Source organism: Lepidochelys kempii, chromosome 10 (genome assembly GCF_965140265.1).
Source record: "Lepidochelys kempii isolate rLepKem1 chromosome 10, rLepKem1.hap2, whole genome shotgun sequence".
Classification (NCBI taxonomy): domain Eukaryota; kingdom Metazoa; phylum Chordata; order Testudines; family Cheloniidae; genus Lepidochelys; species Lepidochelys kempii.
The window spans coordinates 43,414,793-43,442,427 of record NC_133265.1 but is presented as its reverse complement, the minus strand read 5'-3'; the positions used below and the strand labels follow the sequence as shown (position 1 = coordinate 43,442,427).

General features: G+C 52.9%; 1 protein-coding gene across 19 annotated transcripts in view; it reads right to left on the bottom strand.

The window, feature by feature from the left end:
- Window positions 1-27,635, bottom strand: part of CELF6 (CUGBP Elav-like family member 6) — a 235,746-nt gene that overhangs the window by 192,494 nt on the left and 15,617 nt on the right. For all 19 annotated transcript variants that reach the window (XR_012161215.1, XM_073363131.1, XM_073363139.1 and 16 more), the window contains exon 2: window positions 23,259-23,341. Coding sequence is in view for 18 of the 19 variants with exons in the window: in XM_073363131.1 (XP_073219232.1) it covers window positions 23,259-23,341 (83 nt within the window). In the remaining variant the exon portion in view is untranslated. The remainder of the gene's footprint in view (window positions 1-23,258; window positions 23,342-27,635) is intronic.

Genomic DNA, 27,635 nt, shown 5'->3' with positions numbered 1-27,635 from the left:
TGTTTCCCTATCCCTGAAAGTGCACACTGGATATTTCTGGTGTGGTCCGAAATTTCCTACAAGTGGGAGATTTCCCAGCCCTGGTTCACATTTATAAGGCTCCAGTGTTCCTGTTCCATAGCTTTGCTGCTTATCTGCGGCCCCACAGAGTTGTGACGACTAATGGTAATGCTCCACCTATCAACCCTTCATACAACTGTGTTTCCTGTCAGCAGCAGGAATTTCTGGAGCCCACAGCAGAGAGATGGGACAGAACACAAGACAGACATTAAGGGAGCTGCATGAGCAGCAGGAGAGGAACTGCACAGAGATAATCAAGGCAGAGACGTCTGTCAGTGATTGAGCATTGGAGCCGAAATCTCCTCTCGCCAGCACTCTCCTCCAATCTAAGTCAGCCTCTGACAGCTATGGGCTGTGTAAAGTGAATTAGACTTAGGTGGATGAACTTAAAAAAGGAAAAAATCAGATTCAATTTTATACCAAGATTAAAAACTTGCTTCCTGAACTCCACCAGCAGTTGGCTCCAGACGCCGTGCCGGATGGGCACATGCCTCAGGAAGCCTTTGAGTGAAGACAGCACCAGGCTAGCTGGGCACCTGTAGACCAAGGCTGGATCTGCTGTTAGCAAAAAGAAAGTGCTATCGCTTAATGCCTGCTTCGGAGCTTTGGCAAGCTAAGCAGTGTCGAGCTGGCCCATAGGTGGCTGGGGGACTGCCCAGAGAAGACCCAGGGTGTGCCAAGGAAGAACCTTTCCCGAGTGCATGGATATGTAGAAGTGCACGATGGCAAAGTAGTGCCTAGCCAGGGGTTTGTAGCAGGCCAACTTCGGACTATTACATGCTTTCCTCTAGCCCAGCCTGCTATGACTTATGAGTTCAAGTCAATTCCTATGCATGTCAATCCAATGCATCTACCACTCCAAGGGGGGAAAAACACCCATCTCTACATAAGGCTACATACTGCTGGGGGGAAATGCTGTACCTTTCACAGACCCGCAGCATACACGTCCATTGCAAACATGCACACACACCAGATACTGCCATGGGTACATGCACCATATATGAACAGCACACTCCCTACAGACAACATACAGCTCATGTCTGCTGCATGTACCCACATACTCTCCATCCCCATGCTCCGAGTGTCCCTAAACCTCTGACTGCCAGAAGCTGGGACTGGACAGCAAAAGATGGATCACTCTATCATTGCCCTGTTCTGTTCCTTCCCTCTGGAGCCTCTGACATTGGCCACTGTAGGAAGACAGGATACTGGGCTAAATTGACCATTGGTCTGACCCAGTATGGCCGTTCTCTCTCTCTCTCTTTCACACACACACACACACACACACTCCAGCCCTGTTGCGAGAACACACATGCTCCATTTTCACTCACAGGTCTATAGATGTACTGTATAACTCATCTCTTTATTCTTAAGGACCACAGTGTGCTTGCGTCGCAGCTACTCCAGTGGAATACAAAGTCCAGGGACTCCTCTCTGACCAACAGTAGGGGAGGCAATGCCCAATCATATAGCAAATTCAGCCTGGGCTGGTGTTTTCCCTGCGGTCCGTCAGGCTCCCCTCTTGCTCTTTAATTATTGCTTCTGTGCAGCACCATTTAGTGAAGGCCTCTCTCCATTAGTCGTAACCTTAATAGAAGATCTGCTAGCTGCGTGGCGGGGAAATTTATGGGCCCGGCGATTTACTTAGCCAACCAGCAGCGCTATTGATTTTTATTTAGGAGAATAATTAAATATTTATTTTCACTTTGTTAAGCTCAGGAGGTCGAAGCCCACATAAAGCAGAACAGCACACACGCGGGAGAAAATCAATGCTCTGGTTTGTGGCTTTTGGAATATTTCATCTCCGCTGCACTTGGGCTAGATCTGCACTTTCCCGCCCCAGCGCCTCCAAGTCACCCCAACCTGACCCCCGCTGAAACCAATGAGCGGCTCCCCCAAGCTGTCAGTGGGAGCAGACCCCAGGGAGACACTTGGCTGAGGTTCTGTAGGAGGCAGGGGCAGCGATTGCAGCCAGAGAAGTGGTGAGATGACTTTGGGCGGAGTTGCTGGGCCCAGCCCTGCTCCCCATGAAGTCAATTGCATCAGGCTGGGATCCCCTCACGCACAGCTAGGTTCTCAGCTCCCCTGCCTGGAGAGCAGGCGCCTCACAAGTGAATTCCTGGAGATCCCAGCATTCAGTGGGCTCTCCAAAAGCAAACCCTTGTGGGAGCGGCTGGGCAGCTCTCAGGCACAGCAGCTGGAGAGGGAGCCGTGGCAGTGCTGGATGAACCTCACTGGACTTGCCCAGAGGAAGCTCTGAAGATGCTTTATAAAGGCGGGGAAGGGTCATTATCCCCACCTTAGAGATGGAAAAACTGAGGCACAGATGAAGTGACTTAGCCAAGACTGGTCAGTAGAGCCCCAGTGAACTGATGCGGAGTCCCCTGCCCATGAGCCATGCTGACTACTCTCCAGGAGCAGTGGGCCTGGCATCGGCCACAGATGTTCTGGGTTTGCTGCAGGAATCTCTAGGTGAGGTTCCCTGTCTGTGTCACACGGAGCATTTGCCACCCCGGGTGACCACAGTGGTCTCTTCTGATCTTAAAACTTATGAACCTATGAAAATGAGCCAGAAAGTCTCCCTGTGGCATGAGATTTCCAGCCTCTTTCTCATCCTGCATGGCCAGAGGCCCCATGAGCACAGCCGTGTTGCTGGGAATTTAGCACGTCCGTTTCCAGGCCTGGCTGCAAGCAGCCCTGGCTGAGTCAGCACAGAAACAAGGCTCCAGTCTGTGCACTCAGGGGATGGGGAAGAGGGAAAAAGTTGTAATTCATCTTCTCCCCCCTCATTAATAGAGCACAGGAACATGGGTTATTTTCACAATGTAGGGAATTCCCATCAGGGCAGGGTCTGGGGCTGCTTCAGCCACTGGATGGCACACCCCCCGCCCCCTCCCCACTTGAGCAGGTGTTATGGAAAGTCTGCCTCAGTTTCCCCTTTGTTCAACCAATCATCATTTAGCTCCAGATCTGGTAGTTCCTCACTCTAACTCCAGCCAGCTCATGAATAGTCTCTCCCCTCTCAAGGCAGCAGAGAGGCTAATGAGTCAGGAGGCCAGTAACACTACAATGGGTCAACAGTTTCCAGACTCTTGGAGGGTTCAGAGCCCTTTGACCCACGGGCTTTGCTAACTCTTCTGTTGAGTTTGGTAGGACTGCCCAGTCCTCTGGGCTACAGTGCAGGGACCCAATATGAAACAGTTGAGGCCAGTTTCTCTCAATTCCTGACTGGTTCCTGCCATGTCTTTCTAGTCCACCCCATGATCCTCTGCTTCTGGAGGCCCAGCTAGCTGGACGGCTTCCCTCCACACTGCTGCAGGCAGCGGTGCTTCAGCCTGTCTAGCAGCCGTCTGCCTTTCTGACCTGCAGTCTTTTTATCTGGTCAGCGACTGCGGGGTCACCAATCAGCCCCAGCTGAGGAGCCCAGGGGTGGGGAGAGCATGGGGTCTGTACGCCCCATGAGAGGCTACCAGGTTAACAAGGTCTCTGTTAGCCCAGGGGCACAGTAAGCCAAAACACAGTTTCCTCAAAACTTTTCGTCATAAAATTCCATCTTTTTCCCTGACAAAAGAAATGAAAACTGAGAATGTTTTCAATTTTTGAAACCAAAAGTAAAAACTTCCCTTTTTTGTTTTTTTTTCTCTTCCTTTCATCTCTCCCTGCCCCCTCCCTTTCCATTCTGCCCCTGAAAAAGGAGAAAGGCAGGAAAAAGGAAGAGAAAAGGAGAGGGGAACAACAGCAACAAAATACACCCTTTCAGTGTTGAAAACTGAAAAAATGCAGTTTCCTTGTTGAGAACAATCAGAAAATTCCAAAACAAAAACAACCCGCCCCGCCACCCCTCCAACGATGAGGATGTTTTCTTTTGGGGGGAGAAAAAAGGCCATTTTCACTGAAAATAAGTTTGGAACAAGAAATTCAAAAGGGCTCTACCCAAAAGGCTGTAGACTGATTGATTGTTATTAGCAAAACAGTGCCTAAGTCCGTGTCAGTATGAGACAAGAGATGCCGTTACTTATGGCTCTCGCTGCTCTTCAGTTCACTGCGTTCCAATGTCTGGGTCCATTTATTTGGCAGTCAACTGCAATCAACAGCTGGAGGTTGCTGAAAGCCAGGTGACTCACTGTGCCCCAGATCCAGCCCACCCCAATGTTCAGTGCACCCAGGAATGTGTAGGTGCCATTGCAGGAAACTTACAAGGATCCTACCCTCTTATGAGCAAACAGCAAGCACTTCCCTGGTCTCCCATGCACCTCTCCAGCTCACAAGAGAGCAGGCGAAGGAGCCACAGGAAGGCATCAGTTCACATTACACCAAGCGTATGTGTTTACCAGGTCTGTCATGTATCACGGCGAGAAGGAACGTTCAATGTGTTTCTAGCTATGTCATGCAGTCAAGCGCTGCATGGCAGCCCTCTCCACAGACACCAGTTCCCAGCAGCTCCCCTTTAATAGCTGTGGATGGGGGCTCATTAAAGATTGATGATCCCGTGGTTAATTTGGTTGTATTTTAATGCACACATGCTTGATTGATCTGTTTGGTGTTATTTCAAATTGTTGCTCAATTTTTAATGGATTTCGGCAGCAGCTGCAGCAGAGATGCTGGACCAGGCCGGCCCTGCCTCAGGTGAGGAGCACAGTCCTGCAGCACTTGGCCTGGCTGAGCAGGATCACTACTGGAGTTTCCAGTTTAAAAGCACTGCTCCTGACACCTTCAATGAGGATGCAGTCAGCAGTCCTTCCCCCATCACTTGATCCAGGCCAGGATTCCCAGAGATCTCCTTAGTGACCCTAAACAACACAAGCTGGTAGGCGGGAGCCAGAGAGAATCACAGGGTCTGTCTGTGTCCAGCAGCCTTAATAACAAATCCCCTTTGTATTCACTGCAGGAGAATAGTGGTGTCTCTTTTACTATGATGGACACTATAAGGCACTGAAAGGAGTAAAGTGGTGATCATGGCTAAATTATCCACAAGAACGGCCTTATTGGGTCAGACCAATGGCCCACCTAGTCCAGTATCCTGTCTTTCAACAGTAGCCAGTGCCAGATGCTTCAGAGGGAATGACCAAAACAGAGCAATTTATCAAGTGATCCATCCCCTGTCATCCTCTCCCAGCACCTGGCAGTCAGAGGGTTAGGGACACCCAGACCACGGGTGTTGCAGCCCTGCCCATATTGGCTAATAGCCATTGATGGACCAATCCTCCACGAAATTAGCAAATTCTTTTTTGAACCCAGTTATACTTTTGGTTTTCACAGCATACCCAGGCAATGAGTTCCACAGCTTGACTGTGCATTGTGTGAAGAAATACTTCTTTATGTTTATTTTAAACCTGCCGCCTATTAATTTCATCAGGTGACCTCTGGTTCTTGTATTATGTGAAAGGTAAATAACACTTCCTTATTCACTTTTTCCACACCATCCTCCCATCCCTGCTTCCTGTTTGTCAGGGGGAGTTTCCCCTGCCCCCTGGCACTTTGCTGTGATGCAGCTGAATAAAGCAGCAAGTTCTCAGACTGCACTCCTGCGAGGGGTTCTTTTTGTTTCACAGGCAGGGCAATTTTTTTTATCCTGCCAAGCCCTGGGGCAGGGTTTTCTTTTCCATTCCTCCAACTACTCCAGCACCAGAGATCCAGCTCCATGTTCTGCATTCGTGAGGTCATCACAGACCACTGAGGCTAGGTCTTAGCAGCTAAGCAAGTGCAAGACTGATTGGCAGATACATTTTGGGTGGGTGGGTAAAATACACATTCAAACCTGGGCCTCATTTTACCCATAGAGAATTTCAGCAAAACTCATGAATACCACATAGAGGCTATATCAAGCCAAGGGATCCCTGAATACAGACTTTGCTTCCATAACAGGCAGTCTCTACTTTATACAGAGTAGCTTCACAACAGAACATTAACATTTCCATCTCAGAAAATTCAGGACAATTTCCATCAAAATGTAAATGTTCATGGAAAAAATGCCTGATTTTCCACCCACAAAATAATTAAAACCTGCAGCCACCAAAACCCAAAACATTTCACTGAGAAGAGGGATAGCTCAGTGGTTTGAGCTATTGGCCTGCTAAACCCAGGGTTGTGAGTTCAATCCTTGAGGGGACCATTTGGGATGTGGGGCAAAAATTGGGAATTTGTTGGCTTTGAGCAGGGGGTTGGACTAGATGACCTCCTGAGGTCCCTTTCAACCCTGGAATTCTATGAAAAAGACTGGATGGAAGATTTGTGCAAAAACAATGTTTCTGTGGTTTATTTTCATCAAAGTTCTTCCCCAGAAGAGATGTCCTTTCCTGAGCAGCTCTAAAGTTGGCATCTGAAGAAGACTAGAATAGTCTACCGGTATGCAACATGACTGATTCAATCTCACAAGAGCAACTGATTTCACAGCCTAAATCTCGTATTCAGGGGGATTTTCAAAGCCTTGACCTAACTCTGCTCCCATTGCAATGAATGGGACTTTTACCATTGATTTAATGGGACCAGACTTTGGATAGCAAAGAGCGCTTTTGAAAACCTCACTGTATTTACTTATCTAGCATTTCATGAGACAGGCTTTTTTTTTTCAAGGGATGAGGTGGGGAAGGATAGAATCCATTGTTACCAGGCAAAGGACTAGTTCAATTATGGCTGACAACTCAAAGCCAGAAACGTCCGACCTGGCTTGTTTTGTAGATCTAGTAGAGATTTAAAAGTCATGCCAGGGTGAGGCAAATCAGATCAGTAGTTCTAAAGTGATGAACATTTAAATGGCATGTGGGCAACTGGAGCATTTTTCCAAATGCTATTTAAAAACTGCATTGAAGAAAACAGACAGAAAAGTTCCAGTGCACACAAGGGAAAGAACAGCATTTAAAATGTTCGTAACTTCCAAACTGCTTAGCTCTGAGATGACCTCTTGCTTAACTAAGGAGCTTCCTGGGTTTGCACCTTCTGTCGTTTCTCTTCTACTCATCGCTGCTTCAGCAGGGGCTGTGGTCTCCTTGCATCCCACAGGCTGAACAGTGTAGGGCCCGGCTGCTAGCGCAGAACTCAGCAAAGGGTAGCTCTTCCCTGGAGTCAGTAGCGACCAATATGCTAGCGGGTGCTTTGCTGCTGGGTGGAATCATCTTTCTACAGAGATGATCAACAGTGATCCTGACCACTCATAGTCATTATTAAAACCATCATGGTCTTCTCATAAGGGTAGAGGTATCACAACTGCTGTCCCATCTAAAGGTCTGCATGGGCAATTAAAGCTGAATTCTTTTGCCCTTTCCTGACCCAAACCCTGTTGTTAAGCATGACTGGGCACTATTAAACAGCTGGTTGGTTTCACCCCAGAGGTATGTATGGGCTTGTCTTTGGCACGCATCAGTCTAGTATCCAAGCACCTCATTTCATCAATGAATTTAGTCTCACAACACCCTGTGAGGCAGAGAACAATAGTTCTCCTCTTTAGATGTGGGAAATGAGGCACAGCTTGGGATTTTCACAGGAGTGACCCAATCCAGGGACAGAGCCCGGATCCCCTGAGTTGTGGTTACAAGTACATCCTGTCCTGGGCCAACATTTCTTTATGAACTACCTTGGCCAAAGAGGTTCTTGCTAAACAGAAGTTTCTCAGCCATTAGCCTGCCATTCCCTCCTACTCTTGACGGTTACTCCCTTTGGATTCCCACACTATAGCCCAGTCTCCTGGAGATGAGCGCTGCCCAAGACTGCAATGCACGGTACCCTCAACCACAGGAAACACGGAACCTCCTACCTAGGAACGCTGTTTCCAATTGGTGGGCAATTCATTGTAGCATGGGCTTCCAGAGCAGGACGTGCAGGACAGGAGACCTCCAGGGTGGTGGCTCCCAAGAGTTAGAGGATTGGGGTGAGGGAAATGCCTAACCTCGATCAGGACTGATCCCAACCTTCTTCAAGCCTGGAGGCACCTGGGCTGAGATTTCCAAAGCCACCCAGGAGAACTGGTGGCCCGGTTCCCATTTTGAATAAAAACTGGGCTTCCTCAGCTCTGCTCTTTCTGTTCAGCACCTCAAACTGGTTATCTAGCTGCTTGGCATTTCTTCCTGCCAACACAGTGGGATTTCCAAGGGGCTCTGACGCTAGCGCTAAGGGAGCTCTCATGTAAGAGCCAACAAGAGAGATCAGACAGTCAGTCCTAGGACTCTGGGCAATGGACCAGCACCAGTGTCTCCAGAGACCACAGCTTCCCAGACTTGATCTCAAGGTCTCGATTGGCCCCCTCTCCCAGATGTGACTGACCAGTCCCCCCTCCCCTCACTGCTCCTTTCCCCCCAGGTACTGGAAATCAGTGGAGGAGAGTGACCCCATGGCAGTTCCCAGCTAGGATCAGAATGTGTTTGCAAGCTTGCGCCCTAGGGGACAGGGAGATGTTTCCTTGGTAATTTATGGACAGTTCTCCCCTTCTGTAACGAAGCTATCTGTCAGCGCACCATAAAAAGTATCAGTAAAGCTGTCAGGCTCTGCCTCAGAGGCATCCCGAGCCAGACAGAGCGAGCCATGCTGAGCCAGAGGCCACCAAACCACTCGCAAAGAGACTCCCCCACCCTGCCCTAGGGGCAGCTATGCGGGGCAGTCCACGGGCAGTGCTACAATGGCCCAGTAGCTGGCACTGTCCCCTTCCTCTTTTCCCACAGGACTGTGGGGCTGCCCCATCCTTCCTGACCCCAGTACTGGTTCCATCCTCCTCCCAAGGGGCAGGTGTGTCTCCGGTTCTTCTCACTCCCACGCTGCATGTGCCATTAGCTCCCCACAGCTTCCCAGAATCCTTTGCACTCAAGTTTCAAAGGAAGCCATGGCAGCTAAGTGCAAAGGATTCTGGGATGTACCTGAGGCCTCACCTGACTGGGCAGTGCCGAGAGCAGCCCCTTGGGAGCAGGGGTGGCTCTACCAATTTTGCCGCCCCAAGCAGTCGCCGCTGAATTGCCGCCGCCACAACAGCGACAGAGAGGCCGCCGAATTGCTCCCCCGCCCCCCGCCTGGGAGAGCAGGGGGGCTGCCGCCGAATTGCCACCGTGGGACACGGACTGCCACCCCATTCTCAATGCCGCCCCAAGCACCTGCTTGGAAAGCTAGTGCCTGGAGCCAGCCCTGCTTGGGAGGGGCGGTGCGGGTGGGCAGAGGCAGGGGTCAGGGCATGCCTGTTAGTGAGCAATCCCACAGCCAGCCCCCTTATACATAGCTCCCTAGGCAGCTGCCTCCGTGGTCCTGCCTGAGGCCGTCCTTGCCACAGGCTCTGTGGGGTGGCTGCTGGAGCCACAGGAGGGCCCCTTCCCTCTGGGGAACCCTCCCTCAGTCACAGACTTGGCAGAGGGAAATGGCCTATTCTTGGGGCCCCCAGCCTGCCCCATTGGGAGAGGACAGGGCTGTCCGTGGCACACCACCTGCCGATGCACCTTCCACTCTGGACTGAGCCAAGTGAGCTCCCTCTTCCCAGAGCACCCGGTCAGGAACATGCCTCCCACTCTTCAGCCTCCTTCGTTCAACCTCACCCCCCAGCGTGACCCCCTGGTCCCTCTTTCTGCTGATTACCCTTATATCCATCACTTACACCATGCCTTTCCTCCCAGAACCCAGGGTGAGCTGCAGCATCCCCCAATTGCACACATGGGGAAAATGAGGCCAGAGAGGGGCCGCAACTGGCCGTGGGTGACACAGGCAGTGTCAGGAGCAGAACCCAAGTCTTCTGGCCAGCAGCACCCTGCTCTAAGCACTCCCCGGTGCTGCCTCATTACCCCAAGCAATGACTGCGAGCGGGTGAAATGAGTGGGAGCCCACGTGCCATTGGCACCTGCTCTGCAGCCTGCTGGGGATCGCGACTGGTCACTCAGGGCACTGGGAGGAGCACAGCGCTGGAGGCCATTGGCACAGGCAGCCTTAGCAACGAAAGCACTGTCCTACAGCATCTTCCTTAGCAACAGCGTGCCTGGCAACGCACTCTGAGGGACGGTGTAAGGCAGGGGACGGGGCCTGGGTGTGTCTAAAGCCCACAAGGGGGTGGTGCTTACACTATGAAATCATGGCACCTGGTGCCTGCCGTCACAGCTCAGGGCACCTGTATCTTCTGGCAGTGGTCCATACCCACCCTCAGGCGCCCAGCTCCCTGGCTGCTGGGTGCAGATCTGCGCCTCACTCCCTTCTGAGCAGGGTATTTCCAGGCTGCATAGTCCCCTGCCTTCACTGTGTATTCCTAGCACAGACAGGCTGCCCAGAGAGACTGGCCTGCTTCTCCTCAGAGACTTCTGGAGAGGTAAAAGCTTCCACTCTCAGCTGGCCCACTTCAGGTAGAAAGCATCGGAGAAACACCACAAGAACCTGCACGCATGCTGATAAGCTCACCGTGGTCACCTGACCATGGCAGGCCCAGTCCCTCCATCCCGCCCCTCAGGATTGGGGCCCTCTGTGGGCCAGCAGTCCTGTTCCTTCGCTGGGCCAGGAAGAAGGCCCTGAGCCTGTTTAAACTCTGGTTGTTCATCCAAAAGACTTTGCTTTGCCTGCTGGTCTCTGGAGAGCCCAGTTTGACCCAGCCTATGCAAATCTCCCCCGGGGGTGGCCTCCCAGGCTGATGTCAGATGTTCACAAGCCTCCCAGCTCCTGACTAGCAAAGGTGCATGCAATGCCACGTAACTCAGACATGACTGCACTGGGCCCCAAAGGGCTTAACCCGAGTTCAGTCTGGGTTAATGTCATTCCCTCTTGTTCATCTGAATTTCCAGGACACTGGCAGCATGTCACAGCTCCCTCTCCCAACTGGCCCAAGAACCCCCACCCCGGGGAAAAACACTCCAGCAACCTCCCCACCCCGTTATCCCACTCACAAGCAAGCAGCAGGCTGCTAACCAAACCCAGAGACAACAGGGGCCGGGGGAGCTGCTCAGACCTGTTTCATCTCCCCACTCTGCCAGAGCCGGAGATGGCATGGGAACCATTCATTCCTTCCAGCTCCCTCCCCAGCCCAGCTTCTCCCCACACTCAGCCAGCGGGGCCAGTCTGCAGGGATCCAACAGCAGCCATGCAGGGACACCACAGATGGGGGAGCTAGTTTGTAAAGGGACACCCCCGCCTACCTGCTGTGGGTGGGAGCATAGCTGGCAGAAGGGGACCAGCCCCCGGATCAGGAAGAGTGAAATTCAGAGCTGGAGGGGTGGGGACAGGAGAAGATGCAAGAATCAGGGGTGCAGCCCAGTATGGCTAGCAAGTGGCTCTGCATCTAGCCAGCCTTGTGGGTTTCAGTGTGTGCAGTTGTGTACACGTGTGTGTGTGAGTGAGAGAGCTGTTGTATACCCCCACCCCAAAGCATGGTGCAGTGCTAGATTTCCCCCCCCAACACACTGGTGTAAATCAGGAATAACTAAATCAGATCCTCGTGTTCCAGATCTGCGAACCCAAGGCAAGTGCCCCGACCCCCACAGCTGGCTCTGTGGTGGGGCTAGCCCGCTGTCCAGCTGGGGAGCCTCTAGGACCCTGTGGCTGAATGCCTGACTTCTGTCCAGCAACCCCTCTCTGCCCTAGCTAACTCTGAGCACGGTGCCCCCTCCGCAGGGCTGCCGCCCAGCCCACGAAGGAGCATTGCATGCTGGGAGCCAGTCCCCACAGTCCACACCTGTGTGTATGCAGAGGCCCCCTTTGTCTCTATTTGCCCTGCTGATGCTGGAATACCTGGACCGAGATGCAGCACCGCCCCCTGATTCTTACAGCTGCGCTTAATCCCTCTCAGCTCTGAGGCGCTCGGGCCCATTGAGGTCAAGAACCAGTTCTGCATAGACTCTGGTGGGTTTTGGATCAGGTCAGGGGGTGGGGATGGATCAGGCCTGCGAGACTCAGTGGGAGTGCTGGGGAGGAGAGGAGGAGCAGAACCCATGGAATAAACTCGCCCTGTGAAAGGACCCCACTTCACACCCTGCCCGCCAGATGCTGAGCAGCAATTGATAGCCAGCGCTGGTCCCCAGGCACCCCTGCTGAAGGGCCAGTTCACCAGGGCACACACACGAAAGGGAAACATAATATAGGAGAGGGATCTAATCAGAGACCGGGAGCTCTGGTCCGGAGGCAGTTTCCGGACACCAATCCACAGTATATTTCCTCAAACAGCCGGGACCTGCTAAAGGGAGGACCACTGCAGGGTTTAGATCCCCTGGTTTGCTTATCAAAAAGAGGGCATGAAACATAATCTGCACAGACGTGTAAAGAATGAACGCACAGCCCTGCTAGTCCCCAGCTTCCCACCCAATCTCCAGTTGCCAGCATCTGCAGACATCTCCAAAGAGCTGCGTGCTCTGAGCTCACCCCAGAAAGAATCTTTAATCCCTACCTTTATTTCTGCATTGCTAAGTGCATCCCCAGTGCACGGTGCTGCTACACCCAGACCGGTGGCTGTGACAGTGGACCTCCGGGCTGCTCTGCCATCATCCTCACTTCGCACATGCTCATTCCAGACACCCACACTTAAAGGGAATATGCACAATACTGCAAACCCACCCAGGCACGGAGTTTGTCAGGGCTCAGCTGCCCCTGTTAAAAACCACAATCAAAACGGTGGAGTACAAGCAGCCATTTTGACAGAGTCTGGAAGAGGCTCATTTAAAGTGGAACTGCAGGGTAGATTCAGGCCAGCTTTCTGAGCTCAGGGTGTGGGGTATTCAGCAGAGAAAGGCTGGAAAACCTGCCTTACAGTGAGACTCACGGAGCTCTGACTAATTCACTTAACCAACAGAAGGTTAAGGGATGACTTGATCACAGTCTGTTAGTATCTACGTGGGGAACAAAAATTTGACAATGGGCTCTTCAATCTAGCAGACAAAGGCATAACAAGATTCAAGCTGAAGCTAGATAAATTCAGATTGGAAGTTAGGCATTAATGTTTAACAGGGAGGGTGATTAACCACTGGGATAACTGACCAAGGCTTGGGTGGATTCTCCATCACGGGCAATTTTCAAATCAAGATTTGGATGTTTTTCTAAAAGATCGTCTCTAGCTCAAGCAGGGGTTAATTCAGGGAAGGCCTCTGGCCCGTGCTGTGCAGGTGGTCAGACCAGATGATCAGAATGGTCCCTGTTGACCCTGGAACCTATAAGAGCAGGTTTGCTAACCAGTTTCCCCCGTTCCCAGCCTGTGAAATCCTCTTGGTGCTGCCTGACATAGAGAAATCATCCTGGAGCAAGCCAGCACAAGTCCCAGGGGCTCCCTAGCTAACCCAGCAAAGGATGGCAAGGGGGTTCTCCCCTCCCCACCTTTAAAACAAAAGGGAGAGGAATTTTTCTGTTCAATCTTTGACTCAAAGCAGCAGCAGTGCCATTTTAACCACGCTCTGCGAAAGCTAGAACGTTTCAGCCTGAAAGGTGACCAGCTGTGAAAGGTCTGCGCACCTGGCACACGTACGTGCCTCGATCCCTGTTGCAGCAGCTGAGTTCAGACACCCTTCCCAGCCCATGCCACACAAATCAAAATCGGGATGCTGCCTGGCTTGGATTACTGACAAATGCCTGCTCCCTCTGGCTAATGGGAGCTGGAAGAGGGATTGAGGCACTGTCCAGCTCTCAGGCGACCAGGATTCAATTCTTTGCTTTACTACAGGCTCCCCTGAGCAAGTGACTTAGTCTCTCTGTGCCTCAGTTTCCCCCTCTGGAAGCTGGGGACAGTGATACTTCCTGCCATGTCTGTATGTTTAGATTGTAAGCTCTTTGGGGCAGCTGCTGTGTCACAGGGTATACTGCCCTGTAACACCCCCTGCTGGCTGAGCATGGGGCTGCAGGCGCACCCTGCCTCAGTTTCCCCTCAGCAGAATTTTCTGTCTCTCCCAGGGATTCACAGGGTGCAGCCCCTACAGAGTTCGATCCCCTTCCACGGTAATGAGGTTTTTCCACCCTGCTTGGGCTGCCTACAGCATGCCCTCTGGGCTCCATTCCCACCCCTTTGGGTTACTTTTGAATCTCCTCCCTGGGGTAGGGCACTGACTCCTAGACTGCTTCCCCAGAGTCCTTCCTAGGCCTTCAACAGGAACCCAACCTGCTGCCTGTGGGTCCTTCTCTAAGTTGGGTCCTCTGCCCTTCGCTGAGGCCCAGGTGTTTCAGGCTGTCACCCACCTCCACCAGTCCTGCCCCTGAGCCTGGGAGGCAGCTAATTATGGCACAAACAGGGCTTACTGAACAGGGCTAGCCAGTTCCAAGCAATGCTGTTACACTCTGTCTGTGTGTCCATCTAGTGCTCAGCCATGATCTGAGCTGGCACCTCTGTGGGTTCATCTACACTGCAAACAACATTCCCGCAGCAGTGAGTACAGGCAGGTCTTCAGGCTCAGGCTCGCTGGGCTCACATTATGGCGCTAAGATGCGCTGCGCAGATGTTCCCAGTCGAGCTCAGAGACCAACCCCCTGGCCCGGTGTCAGAGCCTGAGTGGGAATTTTTAGCACCAGATTGTCAGCCCAACTCTGTAGGCCCGGGTCGGAGAGTCGCTGTCGCCGGTGCTTTTTGTAGTAGAGACGTACCCTGTGTGCCAGTGGAATAGCAATAGAGCCTTTCACCACAGGAACCCAACTCTGCAGCTCAGCTGCAGAATGGCTCAGAATCGCCCCCCTGACAGCTCTTGGGGGCCCCTCGTGGCCGATGAGTTGGTCACTCTCAGCCTCTGCTCCCCATGGCAGCCCCAGCTGAGAAACCAAGGATGGAACAGGTTATGGGAGGCCAAACTTCCCTCCCAGCCTCACAGACAGTCCTTCCAGGTCAGGCGTGAAGCAGGGTCTGCTGCTTCTTGCCATATAGTACCTGCTCCAGGGCTGACAACCAAGCAGCACTCTAATCTCCCATCCTCCTGCGCTTGTCTTCCAGCAAAGCAGTGTCCGGCGCCCCCACCATACAGCGTGCGTTCCAGCCAGTTTGGCTGCCATATCCTCCGTTCCATCCCTGGCATCGCAGCTGGGCTACAGCTGGGGCTGGATATCGTCACGAGCCCTTACAGTGGGCATGGAGCACTGACTGCGTCAAGCGCCAGCACCCTGCTCACCGCTAGCCCTGCCTTCCCCTCTGGGCATTTCATCAGGGGAACACCACTTCCATCTGGTCTGAGCCCCCCAAAGTTGCTGCAGCAGTGACACGGGCCTCACGCTAATGATCCCCCCGGGTGCTGCCCTCGCCTAGCAGCATCAAGCAAACACCTGCCCACACAGACTTAAAGAACAAGCACCCACCGGGCCTGGCTGTCTGAGGCCTGCAATTTCCTTCCCACACGCCATGTGGGGCCTGTGTGTTTCCAAGGCAACAGCGGCAGTGCACACTCGTGCTGGGCACGAGGAACGTCTGTAATTAGGTCCCCGGCCCCAGCTGTCAATCCCCGTTTAACAGCCTCCCATTTAACTCCTGGCTGCAGTAATTAGGGTTTACTAAACAGAATGTCAGGCAATTAGAACAGCAGGTCAATAGCTCTCCATGCAGCCTCTCTTCAAGCAGGATGTAGGGCTCAGCTGGCAAGACCCACGCAGATTAGGAGCTGCGGGGAGCGAAGCTCTCACCTGTCGCGTGGGATTGACCTCACTGGAGTCCACAGAGCTGAGTGTTTGCAGCTCTGCCCCCTCGGGCTGGGTTCTTAGCCCACTTCCCAAGCTAAGATGCAGCAGGTTGGGTTGACACTTGGGCCAGAGACTCCATAGCTCACCCAGATTCTGGGAGTGCTGGTGGCACTCCAATAAGTGGCCCTGGCCTCATGGACCTGATGCTGGGGGCGCTGTGCTGCTGGGGAGAAATGAATAGTATTTGTGTATGATCATTTCCCATGTGACTCACGTTTGCATGTGGTTGTTTTGCATGATCCATGTTTGCATGCAGTCACTTCCCATGGGATGTGTGTTTCCGTGTGATCACTTGCCATGAGATGCGTGTTTCCATGTGGTCTCTTCCCATGGGATGCATGTTTCCATGTGATCACTTGCCATAGGATGAGTTTGGGCACACGGAGATGCCCCACGTGATAGGAGGTTTCCCAGCACTATACTGCAATGCACTTGGAAGCTGGGCAGGGCTAACTGCAGCTATATTGGGTCTCAGAGGAACATTTTGGGGGCCCCAGGCTGAAGAATGGGTGGGGTGGGACTGTACCTTGGATGAGAACAAGAAAGGGCAGCAGGCCAGCCAGCTTCCATTGAAGAGCCTGAAGGGATGACATAAAGTCTTGCCTATTCACCTGCCCCCCAGTGGCCGGATACAGCAGAGAAGAGTGGAGGGGGGTGGGGGGAGCAAGGGAATAGCTGGGCCTCCCTGAATATCCATTAGGGAAGTCAAAGGTCACTCAAGAGGATTTGCCTCTCCTTAATTCTCACCCCACTATCCTGTCAGTTCCATCGCCCTCCTGGGCTCACTGATCCTCCACCATGGCCCAATCCGGCGCCTGGTTCAGAATCTGGGCCTTGGGAACTGAAATCTAGAAGCCCCATCAGGGACTGGGGGAGGGAGAAGGGACAGAGAGGTGTGGGAGGGGAGCTGGAAGCCCTGCCTGAGGTTGGCCGATGGGCTCTGTGCTGGCACCCTGCACCCCGAGGAGAGGGTGCCTAAGTGGGGTAGAGGCCTGGGGGCACTGCTCACAATGCTCCAAACTGCTCTGCCACTCTCCACAGACGCTTGCCCCGCCTGGCTGAGGATCAAGGTGGTACCATCCACGGGGCATCCCCTGAGCGCAGCAGTGGTGTGATTAGCGCTGCCCCTAGAGGGCGCTCAGATCCCTTCCAGAGGGCAGCAGCTCAGACCTACTCCCAGTCCCTGGTTCCTAGGCCCAACCCCCTTCACCTCCCCAGTCCCATCCCAGACACTCATTCTCATTGCTCTTGTCTCTTACCATCTCCCCTGCCCCTTCCTTCCCACGCTGAGAGGAGAGGGTACGAAGAACCGAACCAAGGCCCAGAGCAATTAACACCTTCCCCAGGAGGTTCCCAAAGTGCAACTGGCCAGCCTCGTTGCAGAGTTCCCCAGATCTCCCACACAGTCCATCAAGGGCTGCTTCCTGCGCTCCGATGCGCTCGGGCCGAGACCCAGTCTGAATCCAAACCCATCACACAGCCGGGCCTTCGTGGATCCATCTGCATGGCTGATGCTCTACTGTCCTCCGCGCCTTACCTAGCTGCCTTCAGCCCTGGTTCAAAATGCCTTCCTCTGATGTAAGCCAAGCATGCCCCATGCCAGGAAAGGCTCAGGGCTTGGCCAAAGCAGTAGAATTACAGATACAGTTTAACTGTCCCAGAGAAAGTGACTCCTGAGTTCTTCACCACTCTTCTTCCATCTGCAGAGCAGAGACAGACAGGGAGCAGCAGAGCAAGCCACAGGTGAAATGAGGAGGATCTAACAAAATCCGGAACAATTAAATTAGGCAGTGTCCGTCACTGCAGCTTTCTCTCCTGCACTTGGTTCAGTTCTCTGCCTAGAATGGCCCCCTCACTCTCGATTCAATGGCTGGGATCCTGCCCCTTGACTCGCTCCCAGGAGTTCTTCTGCCCCAGGTGGGGTCTTAGAGCAGCCAGTGGAGAGGAGAAGCAATTGTGCAGGCTCATTTCACTAGCTCATTTCACCAGGTCTGCAATGACCTCCCAAACTGCTGATCCCAAGAACAGGCTTCTGGCTAACAAACACACTCTGGAATGAGGGGAAATGGCGGGGCTCAGCACCTGGCAGGATCCAGCTCACAGCCTGCAATACTGGACAAACCATCCAGTCTGCTCACCTGCCTCTGCTCACTACTTCAGTCATATGACCTCTGCTCTGCACCTGACCCCTGCTGGAGAGCAGCTGTTTCCCTGAAGCATGATGCTGTCTAGAGAGAACTTGTCCTTTTTACCCTGGCTATTGTCACTGTAGAATCTCTTGTTCCTAGGTGCCTAACTTGGTTAAACTCAGCTAGCTGCCTCAGTCACATCCTGCAGCAATGAGTTCCAGAAGTCGATTCAACACTGCGTCAGAAGTTGAGCTGAGAAAGAGAGGGGTTTGATTTTCTGGGACAATTTTGGAGTGGAAAAAAAACACTCAACATTTTTTCCTGAAAATTTTCATGAAAATTTTCCAGTTTTCACTGAAAAACTGAAAACCAACTTTTTTTTTAAATTAATCCCTCCCCCCAAAAAAAACTTTGCTGAAAAAAGAAACTTCTATTCCATTGAAGAGACGTTTTTCATCAAAGAAAAGGTTGTGACAGAAATTTGTCAAAGACGTGTTTCTGTCCGGGTGAGGTGGTAAGCAAATGGCTACTACTAACCACAGTGCTTTACAAACACATTGCCTTTGCATTTCAGCGACAATCCCCAAGTCACTGTATCATGGGCATGATACGCAGGAACTGGACTGGCCTCCTTTACACTCTCCATTGTTATATATATGTCTGCTGTGGGCTGGTATACACTACAAAGTTCATTTCATGCCCTACGCGATGTGATTAATCCCGCCTAAACCCTGGTTTGGATATTGCTAGGCTGATGGCAGAATTCTTCCATTGACTCAGCTACTGCCTCTCGGAGAGTTGGATTAATTACCCCTTCTATCCCAGTCGTGTCTCCAACACAACCATGCAGCTGGACCATTTCTAGTGGAGGCAGAGCCTCAGTCTCCTGCTTGTTTCCTCATCAAGGCCCCAATTCAGTGAAACACTGACGCATGTGCTTAGCTATAAGCGTGAGCTTACGTCCCATCAAATCAGTGGGATTTAAGCCTGTGGTTAAGAGCTTTGCTCAACAGGGAAGGACTCAAGCATGTGCATAAAGTTAAGGAACTGGGGCTTCGGGGTTTGATTCTGTGAGGTGCTCAGCATTCTGATCTTCACTGGAGTCAAGGGGGGCTGAGGATGCTCAAAAGCTCCCAGAAGACGCTGAAGGCTTGATTCTTGCATTGCAGTCAGTGGGAGTTTTGTCACTAATAATAGCGGAATGGGCTCAAGCCCTTAGTACAGTGCAGGACCTGTGAAGCTATGATCAGTCCCTAATCAGGGAACTGAGCCAGAATCCACTTTCGGCAGGTGGCCAATGCGAGCCCAGCTCTGACTTTCTTGCTGACAGGCCCAGGTGCTGTAGCTGGATCATTTAGAACAGATCCTTTCCTCAACTCATGCCATCGGGTTTTGTGTTCCCGGAGCCACCCTGGCTTTCCTCCAATTGAGGCATTATTTGAAATAATTCCTATCCACAAGCACTCTTTGGTTTGTTCCTTGTCAGCATGTGAAACTCCAGGTGTTCTGATTGGAGGTGGAGGAGACTTGGTGTTTCTCTTCTCTGATAGGAGGAGGGGAGCTCCCAGAATCTGGTTTCTGCTACAAACCTTCTGGATGACAAGCCCGGACAGAGTTCTCCAAAGTTTGTTAAAAACTGGGTGCTCCTGTGAACATAGGACCTGCCCAACTGGACTGGACCCAAGGCCCATCTAGCCCATATCCTGTCTCTGGCAGTAACCAGCACCAGCAGCTCAGAGGAAGGTGCAAAAACCCCCACAGCAGGCAGTTGTGCGATAATCTCACCCCACCCCACCCCCCAAGGTCTCACCGTGATCCCTAATAGTTTGGTTAAGCCCTGACACATAAGGTCTTATCTCCTTTCCAAAATTATTGTTGTCACTAATTATAACTGTGGGGTACAGCCTCACTGACTTACAGAGTGCCCCCTTGCAGCAAGACCCAGCATTACAGGGATCTGCCTCAGTATCCCCACAGTTACCTTTGCCCTCCTCCTGCCATAGAGGTGACTTGCTGCAGTGACTTGGCCCTCTAGCTAAGTCACTACCAAAAGTCCCATTCATGGACATTTCTCCCCCCACAGCTCTAGCCACAAGCGAACTGCTCCTATCCTTATTATTTAATATCGATATTCCCAGAGTGCCCACAGCTCCTGTTATACTAGGCAACTTATAGCCAGAGAGGCAGACTCCCCAACACGCAAAGAGTTCACAATGGAAAATACCTTGGGGGCAGTCATTTTAACCATGCACTTACCAGCATGCGAGAATCTCCCAGCACTTTGCAAAGAGTCACTAACAAAACCTCACCACTCTCCCATCAGGGAGTCCCCCCCTCTGTTTTACAGATGGGGAAACTGAGGCACAGATCAATTGTGTGACTTGCACAAGGCCAGAGAGCTAATGAGTGTTTATAGCATTGCACTCCAGGCAGTCTACTGAGTGGAGATGGAAAGGATAGCATGGATGGATAATACCTTTAGTGATCTCGGATGCAGGCGACAGGGAGAGGAGTATGTGATAAGCATAAACACTTAACACCATCAGGGAAGAAAGAAGATACCCCTGGTGACAGAGCCATGTATTACATGTCGCTGTGGCAGGGGTCACTGGGTGGTGAACTGACAAGGTTTTTCTAAGCATGCAAGCAGTCTTGGAAGAAATGCTGCATCGCTGTTAGTTTTGTGATGCAGTTTCTGTTTGGGGAGCTGTGGCAAATGGCATAGGAGTTTGCTCTGTGCCTTGAGCTCTTTAACCAGAGTTAATTCTTGCTGCTGAGCTGTCCCCTGGGCACCGGGCATTGGAGTTTGGGCCACGATTGCAGAGAGGGGACTGCCTGCATGCTGCATGGGACCACCTCTCTTCTAGGATTGCTGCGTGACGTGTAAAAAACAAGCTGTACTAGGAATACACCCAGACTCCGCCCCATCATTTCTCCTCTGATGAAAAGCCGACCTGCAAGACCCCAATATTTGTTACTGCTGAGCACAGTGCAACAACATAAAGAAGCTACATTCACCATGAGTACTCAGACACCACAGCTGCTCCGACAGCTGAACTATAAACCCTCTGTTCCAAAAGCATCCCCTCCCTACCACCACCATGTGAACTACATATGAATCTCTTAGCAGTACTGAGGCTATGACACACAGTTGAGCACGGCTGATTGCAACACTGCCATCTACTGGCTGCTCTGGCACACTAGCGAGAACATATGGACATTGGGCTGTTCATTATGAGCTTGTCTTCTCTACAGTCTGTACTCATATTTAACACACGTTAACAAGGCACAAGACTGGTGGGGCAGAGCGGTAAGGAGACCCAGCTGCTATTCCCAGCTCTTCCATTGACTTCCTATGGGAGCAACTCACAAGCCTGCTGTGTGCCTCAGTTCCCCCATCTGTACAATGGGGACAAGGCCTAACCCATTGTGGGGGAGGGGGCAAAGCTTAACCATTCATGTCTGTAGAGCTCTGTGAGTCCTCAGAGGGAAGGCAGCAGAGGGGAGCAAGCTGCTGTTATTCCTGCCCCTGTGTTATCTCATGCATCCCTGTACCCCTCTTAGCTTCCCTCAGAATGAATCCTCTTAACCCCAACCAAAGCCTGACATGGTGGAGCGAGATCCTTGCGACAGCCCCCATCTCTGCCTGGGCTGGACACTTTGCATGTAGCGAGGTAGAAGATTCATGTGAGCATGCCTACATTCAGATGCCGCCTGCGCTGAACGCACCCGCACTGCCTTGGGCTGGAGAGCTCAGGAGAACAGCCTTTCTCAGGAGAGCCTCAGTGCCTTCTGCCGTGGCTCCGGCTGGGGATCCAGACGGGGACTTAGGAGAGCAGAATCCAATTCCTGGCTCTGCCACACATCCCCCGAGTCTTGGCCCAGTCACCCCGGCCAAGATTTGCAAATGTGACGTGTGATTTTGGGTGCCCAAGCCGAGATCCCTGACCGGGGTCAGACTATGTGGGTGGCTGCTCAGCACTGCCTGGAACCAGTACGCTTTCAGGTTTCTCAGGGCTGCTCCCCTAAAATCATCAGCCACTTCTGACTCATGGATTGGTACCAAAGCAACAGGCATGCGCACCATGTGTGATTCGTTCTGCGTCAAGCTCTGTCCTCCCTGCATGGTGGCCCAGTCACAGGTACAGGTTGGTGAAGATGCCACAGCCTTAGCTAACAGAGATGCCTGCCTGCCATCCCAGGTCTGACGCCCACCGCCGACAACCCAACCGGGAGCGCGGTGCTGCACACACAGATTCTCTGCTCTCCTCCGCAACTGAGGACCAAGCCAGCTTGGTCTTCCCACCATCACAGCCCGAGGGCCTTGGGAATGGGCTAGGCTGAGTGGAACTGGACCTCCTGTTCCCACCAAACCTACCTCACTGGGTGCCTGCCAAAACACTGATCACTGTATCTTATCCCCTTCTCTCCCCGCAAGTGAGCGAAGGCCCCCAGGGCCAGGCTGAGCAGAGAATTTGACCACAGGGAGGCGAGAGCTGCCCCAAGGGGCATGCTGTCCTACCCCCTCAGTCCATTTCAAATCAGTAGTGTTATTTTGCTTTGGTAGTTCATATTCACACCTGGATTTCCAGGCATCTTTGCACCTCTGGGAGGGATTCACTGCTGGGCAGGGGGCCAAGGCATCAGCCAGATGTGAGCAGAGCTTTGGCTTCGTGCTGGCCCCCTGCCCAGGGGCTGAATCGCCCCTTCTCTGTAAATAAGAAGGATCCCATGCAGAAGCAGCCACTGGACTCCTACAAGCTGAAATCCAGGTTTTCTTGCATTCTGGATTGGGCATGGGATGAATTGGTGGGATGAATCTCCTCTGACACACACAGGAAGGAAAATTACATAACAGCCCGAGCACTTCTCAGGTGCATTGGAGGCTGAAGTTACCAGGGAAGGAGCTAATGTAGAATTTATGATAGCAAATGGCCAAAGGCCCGTATCCCACTTGCTCCCAGATCTGTTCTCTCCTCACAAGCGGATTCAGTTCAGGGAGGCAGAGGAGATGCACTAAACCTGGATGCAACCCCACATACCTGGGGATCTGGATTCTGCCCTCCACCTGCGACATTGGCCCTGGGGCTAGCAGCCTGGCTGCCACTGGGGTGCTGCTCGGTTACCAGTATGTGAGAGTAGGAGAGATGCTTCCAAACAGAGAGAAAACCCAGGGGGTTTACGGCAGGCCTCATTGAATGAAGGAAATTAACCAAAAAATAACCCCAGTGATGCCTCAGCCAGCACAGAATTCGTAGCCCTGAAACAGCTGCAGCTGCATGGGGCCAGCTCCCCAGCTGGAGTAAACGGGATTTCGCAGGGCACAGCACTGAGGATTTGGCTTGAACTCACTCTACTCTGACAAACGATCCAGATCCCATATGCCAAGTAGTGAACTAAGGTTTGCCCAGATGCCACCCACTCACGTCGGGCTGCGGACTCTGCCCCACCGGCCATTCCCGATTCCCCGAAGAACGAGCTGGTGTCACTTACCCCAGGTAACGTCTTCTGCTCATGCAGCGCACTCTGGGCTTTCAGAGCAGAGTCCCGGGCACAGTATGTGAGGAAGGCGCAGCCTGGGGAGGGGAGAGAAGGCAGTTATTGCACAGACGCCAAGCCAGAGCTCCTGCCCAGACGACAAACCCAGCACGGAGTTGACATGGCGCCTCTCCCCAGCTGCAGCGAAGGGCACATGGCAGCACGGAAAGGGGCGACTAAGGTACGCAGGCAGGTGTGCCATAGCCAGTCCTCAGCGAAACCCTGGCCAGGCAGACTGCAGACTCCCACCGCTCTGCAGTGATCCTGGATAATGGCCTCTCCTGAGCACATCCGCCCCGCTGCGTCTCCTGAGCCTCTTTCATGCCCTGAAGCTCTAGCACTGCCCTCTTCCAGCTCGGCCCTCATCACCCCAGTTCACCAGCAGAGTCCCGCTCTGTGCTCAGCTCCCGCTCTGCGCCATTCACTGATGCTGCCGGGGAGCCGAGAGCAGGACTGGGCAGCAGGATCTCACCCTGTGGATGCTGCAGGAGCCACACAGAGCCCGGCTTGACCCCGCCACGCCCTGGAGAGCGTGCTGGGCTGGGGCGCAGCAAACAAATCTCTTCACTGGCCACCTGCAGACTCCCAAGTCTTGGAGGCCTAACAAGGGTGAATCCTGCGCTCCTCGCCAGGGAGGGGTCAGCAAGACCCTGGGTAGGGGGCACCAAAGAGGCTCCAACATGTCTGTCCCTCATGCTGGGTCTCTTATCATCACCTTCTCTTGTCAGGGGCACTTGCATGCTGTTTCTGCTATTACTAGGGAGTCAGTCCAATCATTCCTACCACCTGTGGGCAGAGGAGCAGTCTCACTGCATCCTAACACGGCACCACAACCACCACTGCATTGGCACCGTCACTGGCATTGCCCCTGGGGAAGCCTGGGGCTGGATGTGCCATGGAGACTGACTGTAAGCCCCAGGGAATCGATACCGAAATTTGGCTGTCCACCCAGAGGGGCCCAGTACTCGGTACTGGCTCCCCTGGCATGGAGACCAAAGCTGCAGGCCCCGCCTGTCCACGGAACTGGGTCTAAATCACAAATGAGGTGATGTGGATTTGGCCGCTGTGCAAGGACAGTGCTGGGTCCAGGGAGAGGGGAAACAGGCTTGGATCTAAGGCAATCGGAGTGCATTAGCCAGGTCTGGTTAATTGAAATCAGCGAGCAGAGCCAAACACACCAGGATTAAAGCAAATCCCTCCAGATTAACAAATCAGCAGCACTAGGCTGCCAAGGTGGGGAGATGGGGATCGGACCAGGCTGTGGGGAGCAGGCTGCCCTGAGACAAGGCCCTCCTTTGAGCACAGCCACACCCTCATGCCATTACCCCCACCTCCAGTTGGGGTCACCCCTCCCCCAGAGAGGCTGGGGCAGCAGTATGACTCCCATATCCCCAGGAGCAGCCCAAGTCTTCCTCCCCTTGGGCGATGCAGCAGGCATACCCTCTGTCCCCCAAGGAGGCAGGGGGCACCCGCAGTATTTACCCCCACAATTGGGGTGTATCTGCCTGGGGCTGGGCTCTTCTCATGCTGTTGGGGTGAGGCTGGCTGGGCTCCCAGAGCAGTAGGGCTGGAGGTTAACACTCCCTTGAGCTGCCTGGGGCTCTCAGAGCTATTATCTCAGGGTCTCTGCAAACGCAGGCGAAATTGTTGCACCCAGGTCATGTTTTCAAGCTTTTCTTCCCAGCCAGGGGGCTCAGAATCTTCCTATTGGTTTTTAATGAAAGCTGATTTCCTTACATGGCTCCAGGAGCTGGCCCCACGCAAGGGCCTACAATGCCCATGTCCGACTAGGGATGGGCTGTACAGTGAGGCTGGGCAACATGACGGGGTGTGGGGCAGAGTGCAGGGCACTGTCCCTGCCTGGATCTGACCCAGACTGTTAGACCCAGAGGTGGGTGTCTCCTCCCCAGTTGCCCCCGCACAAACACCCTTCCCCAAGACAGACGCTACCTTTCAGTCATTTAGTAGCTAAAAGACTTCAGCCACTGAGGGGTTAATGGCCTAAGAGTCCATGAGGAACTGCTCTCCCTGCGATCAGCTGTGGAAGCAGCTGTAAGTACTGATCTCAAAGGGCATGACTGATTGCTCTTCATCCAGCCGGGGTTCGGACAGTGAGGGTGGGTCCAACTCATCCCCGATGTAATGCCAATGACTACACCAGGGATAAATCTGTCCCCTTATTTTACAAGCATTTCTCACCTTTCGTCCACACACACCTTATCCAGGGATCACTTCACCCTCTCCTGAAATGCAGCCCCTTCTGGGGTGAGTCAGGACAGCTGTTTCACAGAGCACAGCAACACTGCCCCATCAGGTAACCAAGGGTGATCCAACCTCCACCTGAAATTGCCATAGGGAATTTGGGGAGGTGGGCTTTGGCCAGGATCCCAGGGCTCAGCTCCCTGACACTGTGAAAAGGGCCCCGGGATGATCTCTGATGGCCAGGAATGCTCAGGACCTCACTTTTACATCTCCTAGCATCTACACCAGCATGGTGCTTCTGTGAGGCCAGGAACCCTGCTAGAAAAGAGGCTTCACTGGGCATCTGGTACCCTCTGCTCCTCCCTAGAGGAACTGATAATGCCCACTTGCAATAATGCCCCTGCCTGCGTCCTCTGGCCAAAGGACTGAGGGATCTAGATCAGGTGCTGTCATGGCTTGAGCTAAAGGCCCAGGCTGGAACAGACTCAGAAATCTGGATAGCCACTGGACAAGTCCAAAGCCCCACCCTGTTACCATCGGTTGCCCATTACAGGCCAAAGCTGGCCAAGGCTGTGACGGGGCACGCCTAGCACAAGGGGGGATTCCTCATTTCCATTCATTGAGGGTCAGCCAGATCTTCTTCTCCAGGCATGCGGTGGCAGGGTTGCTGTTTGAAGGTGTCCCGTCAGTTCAGGTGCCCAGCACTGCGGGAAGCCTGCTGTGTGCTCTCAGCAGTGCTGCGTGCGCTCTCCCCTTGGGAGCAATGGCTGTTTCCAAAGAGGCATTCCCTGGCTTGGGTTCATAGTCAGCTGGTTGTGGGAGGCTCAAGTGCAGGGCATCCTGGGAAATGTAGTCCCAAATGGCTAGCAGAACTGGAGAATAGGAGCTCGTGAGTGGGGATTCTGGGAACTGGCTTGCCTAGAAAAGAGTAGGGGCTGCCCAGCTGTCCTTTAGCCAGAGAGCAGTGATCATTCCCACTGCCAGCCATGGGTCCCTGTGAGTCCTGGGTGTCAACCCCTCTGGCCTCAGCATCTGCTTCTGGGGGGTGATGGGGTACTTCTTTTGGATTCCTACTTTCCTGCAGGAGTCCAGTGGCTACCTAATGCTGCCCTCAGCAAAGGAGTCCCTTAGCATAGGGAAATCCACAGCTGGCTTAGACAGCCCAGCCCCAGTTGTTCTAAGGTTAGCTGCTACACAATGCACTCATAGACTCATACACTTTAAGGTCAGACGGGACTAGGGGAACCAGATGTCCCGATTTTATAGGGACAGTCCCGATTTTGGGGGCTTTTTCTTACATAGGCACCTATTACCCCCCACCCCCATCCCAATTTTTTACACTTGCTATCTGGTCACCCTAGACAGGACCATAGTGATCATCTAGTCTGACCTCCTGCACATTGCAGGCCACAGAACCTTACCCCCCCCAACACACACTCCAGTAATAGACCCCCAACCTCTGGCTGAGTTACTGATGTCCTCAAATCATGATGTAGAGACATCAAGTTACAGAAAATCCACCAAACTTGCAAGTGATTCATGCCCCAGGCTGCAGAGGAAGGAAAAAGACCTCCAGGGTCTCTTGCCAATCTGACCCGAGGGAAAATTCCTTCCCGATCCTAAATATGGCGATCAGTTAGACCCTGAGCATGTGGGCAAGACCTACCAGGCAGATACCTAGGAAAGATTCCCTGTTATAACTCAAAGCCCTCCCCATGTAATGTCCCATTTCCAGCCATTGGGGATTTTCGCTACTGGCGCTTGTGGAGTGGCTCCTTGGGAGCCAGTACCTGCAGGCACAAGTTAGACCAGCCCCAAGGATGGTCTAATTAGTGCTACAGGCTGGTAAAATTGCAGAGGAGGGGGTGGACCACCTGTTCATGCTCCACTCCATGTGCACTAAGCATCTTTTAGTGCACATGGGCTCTGACCTAGGGCTTAGGCTAACATCTTTAGACTCCTCTTCCTTTAACCCTGTGCTGTCTGGCTATTTCTACAGCCCCTTCACCCCACTAACATGGCTTTATCCGGCTTACATCCTGCAAGGTCAGAAAGATTTATTATCCCCATTTTTCACAGATGGGGATCCAAGGGCCAGAGAGAATTAACTGACTTGCCCAACAGGCAGGA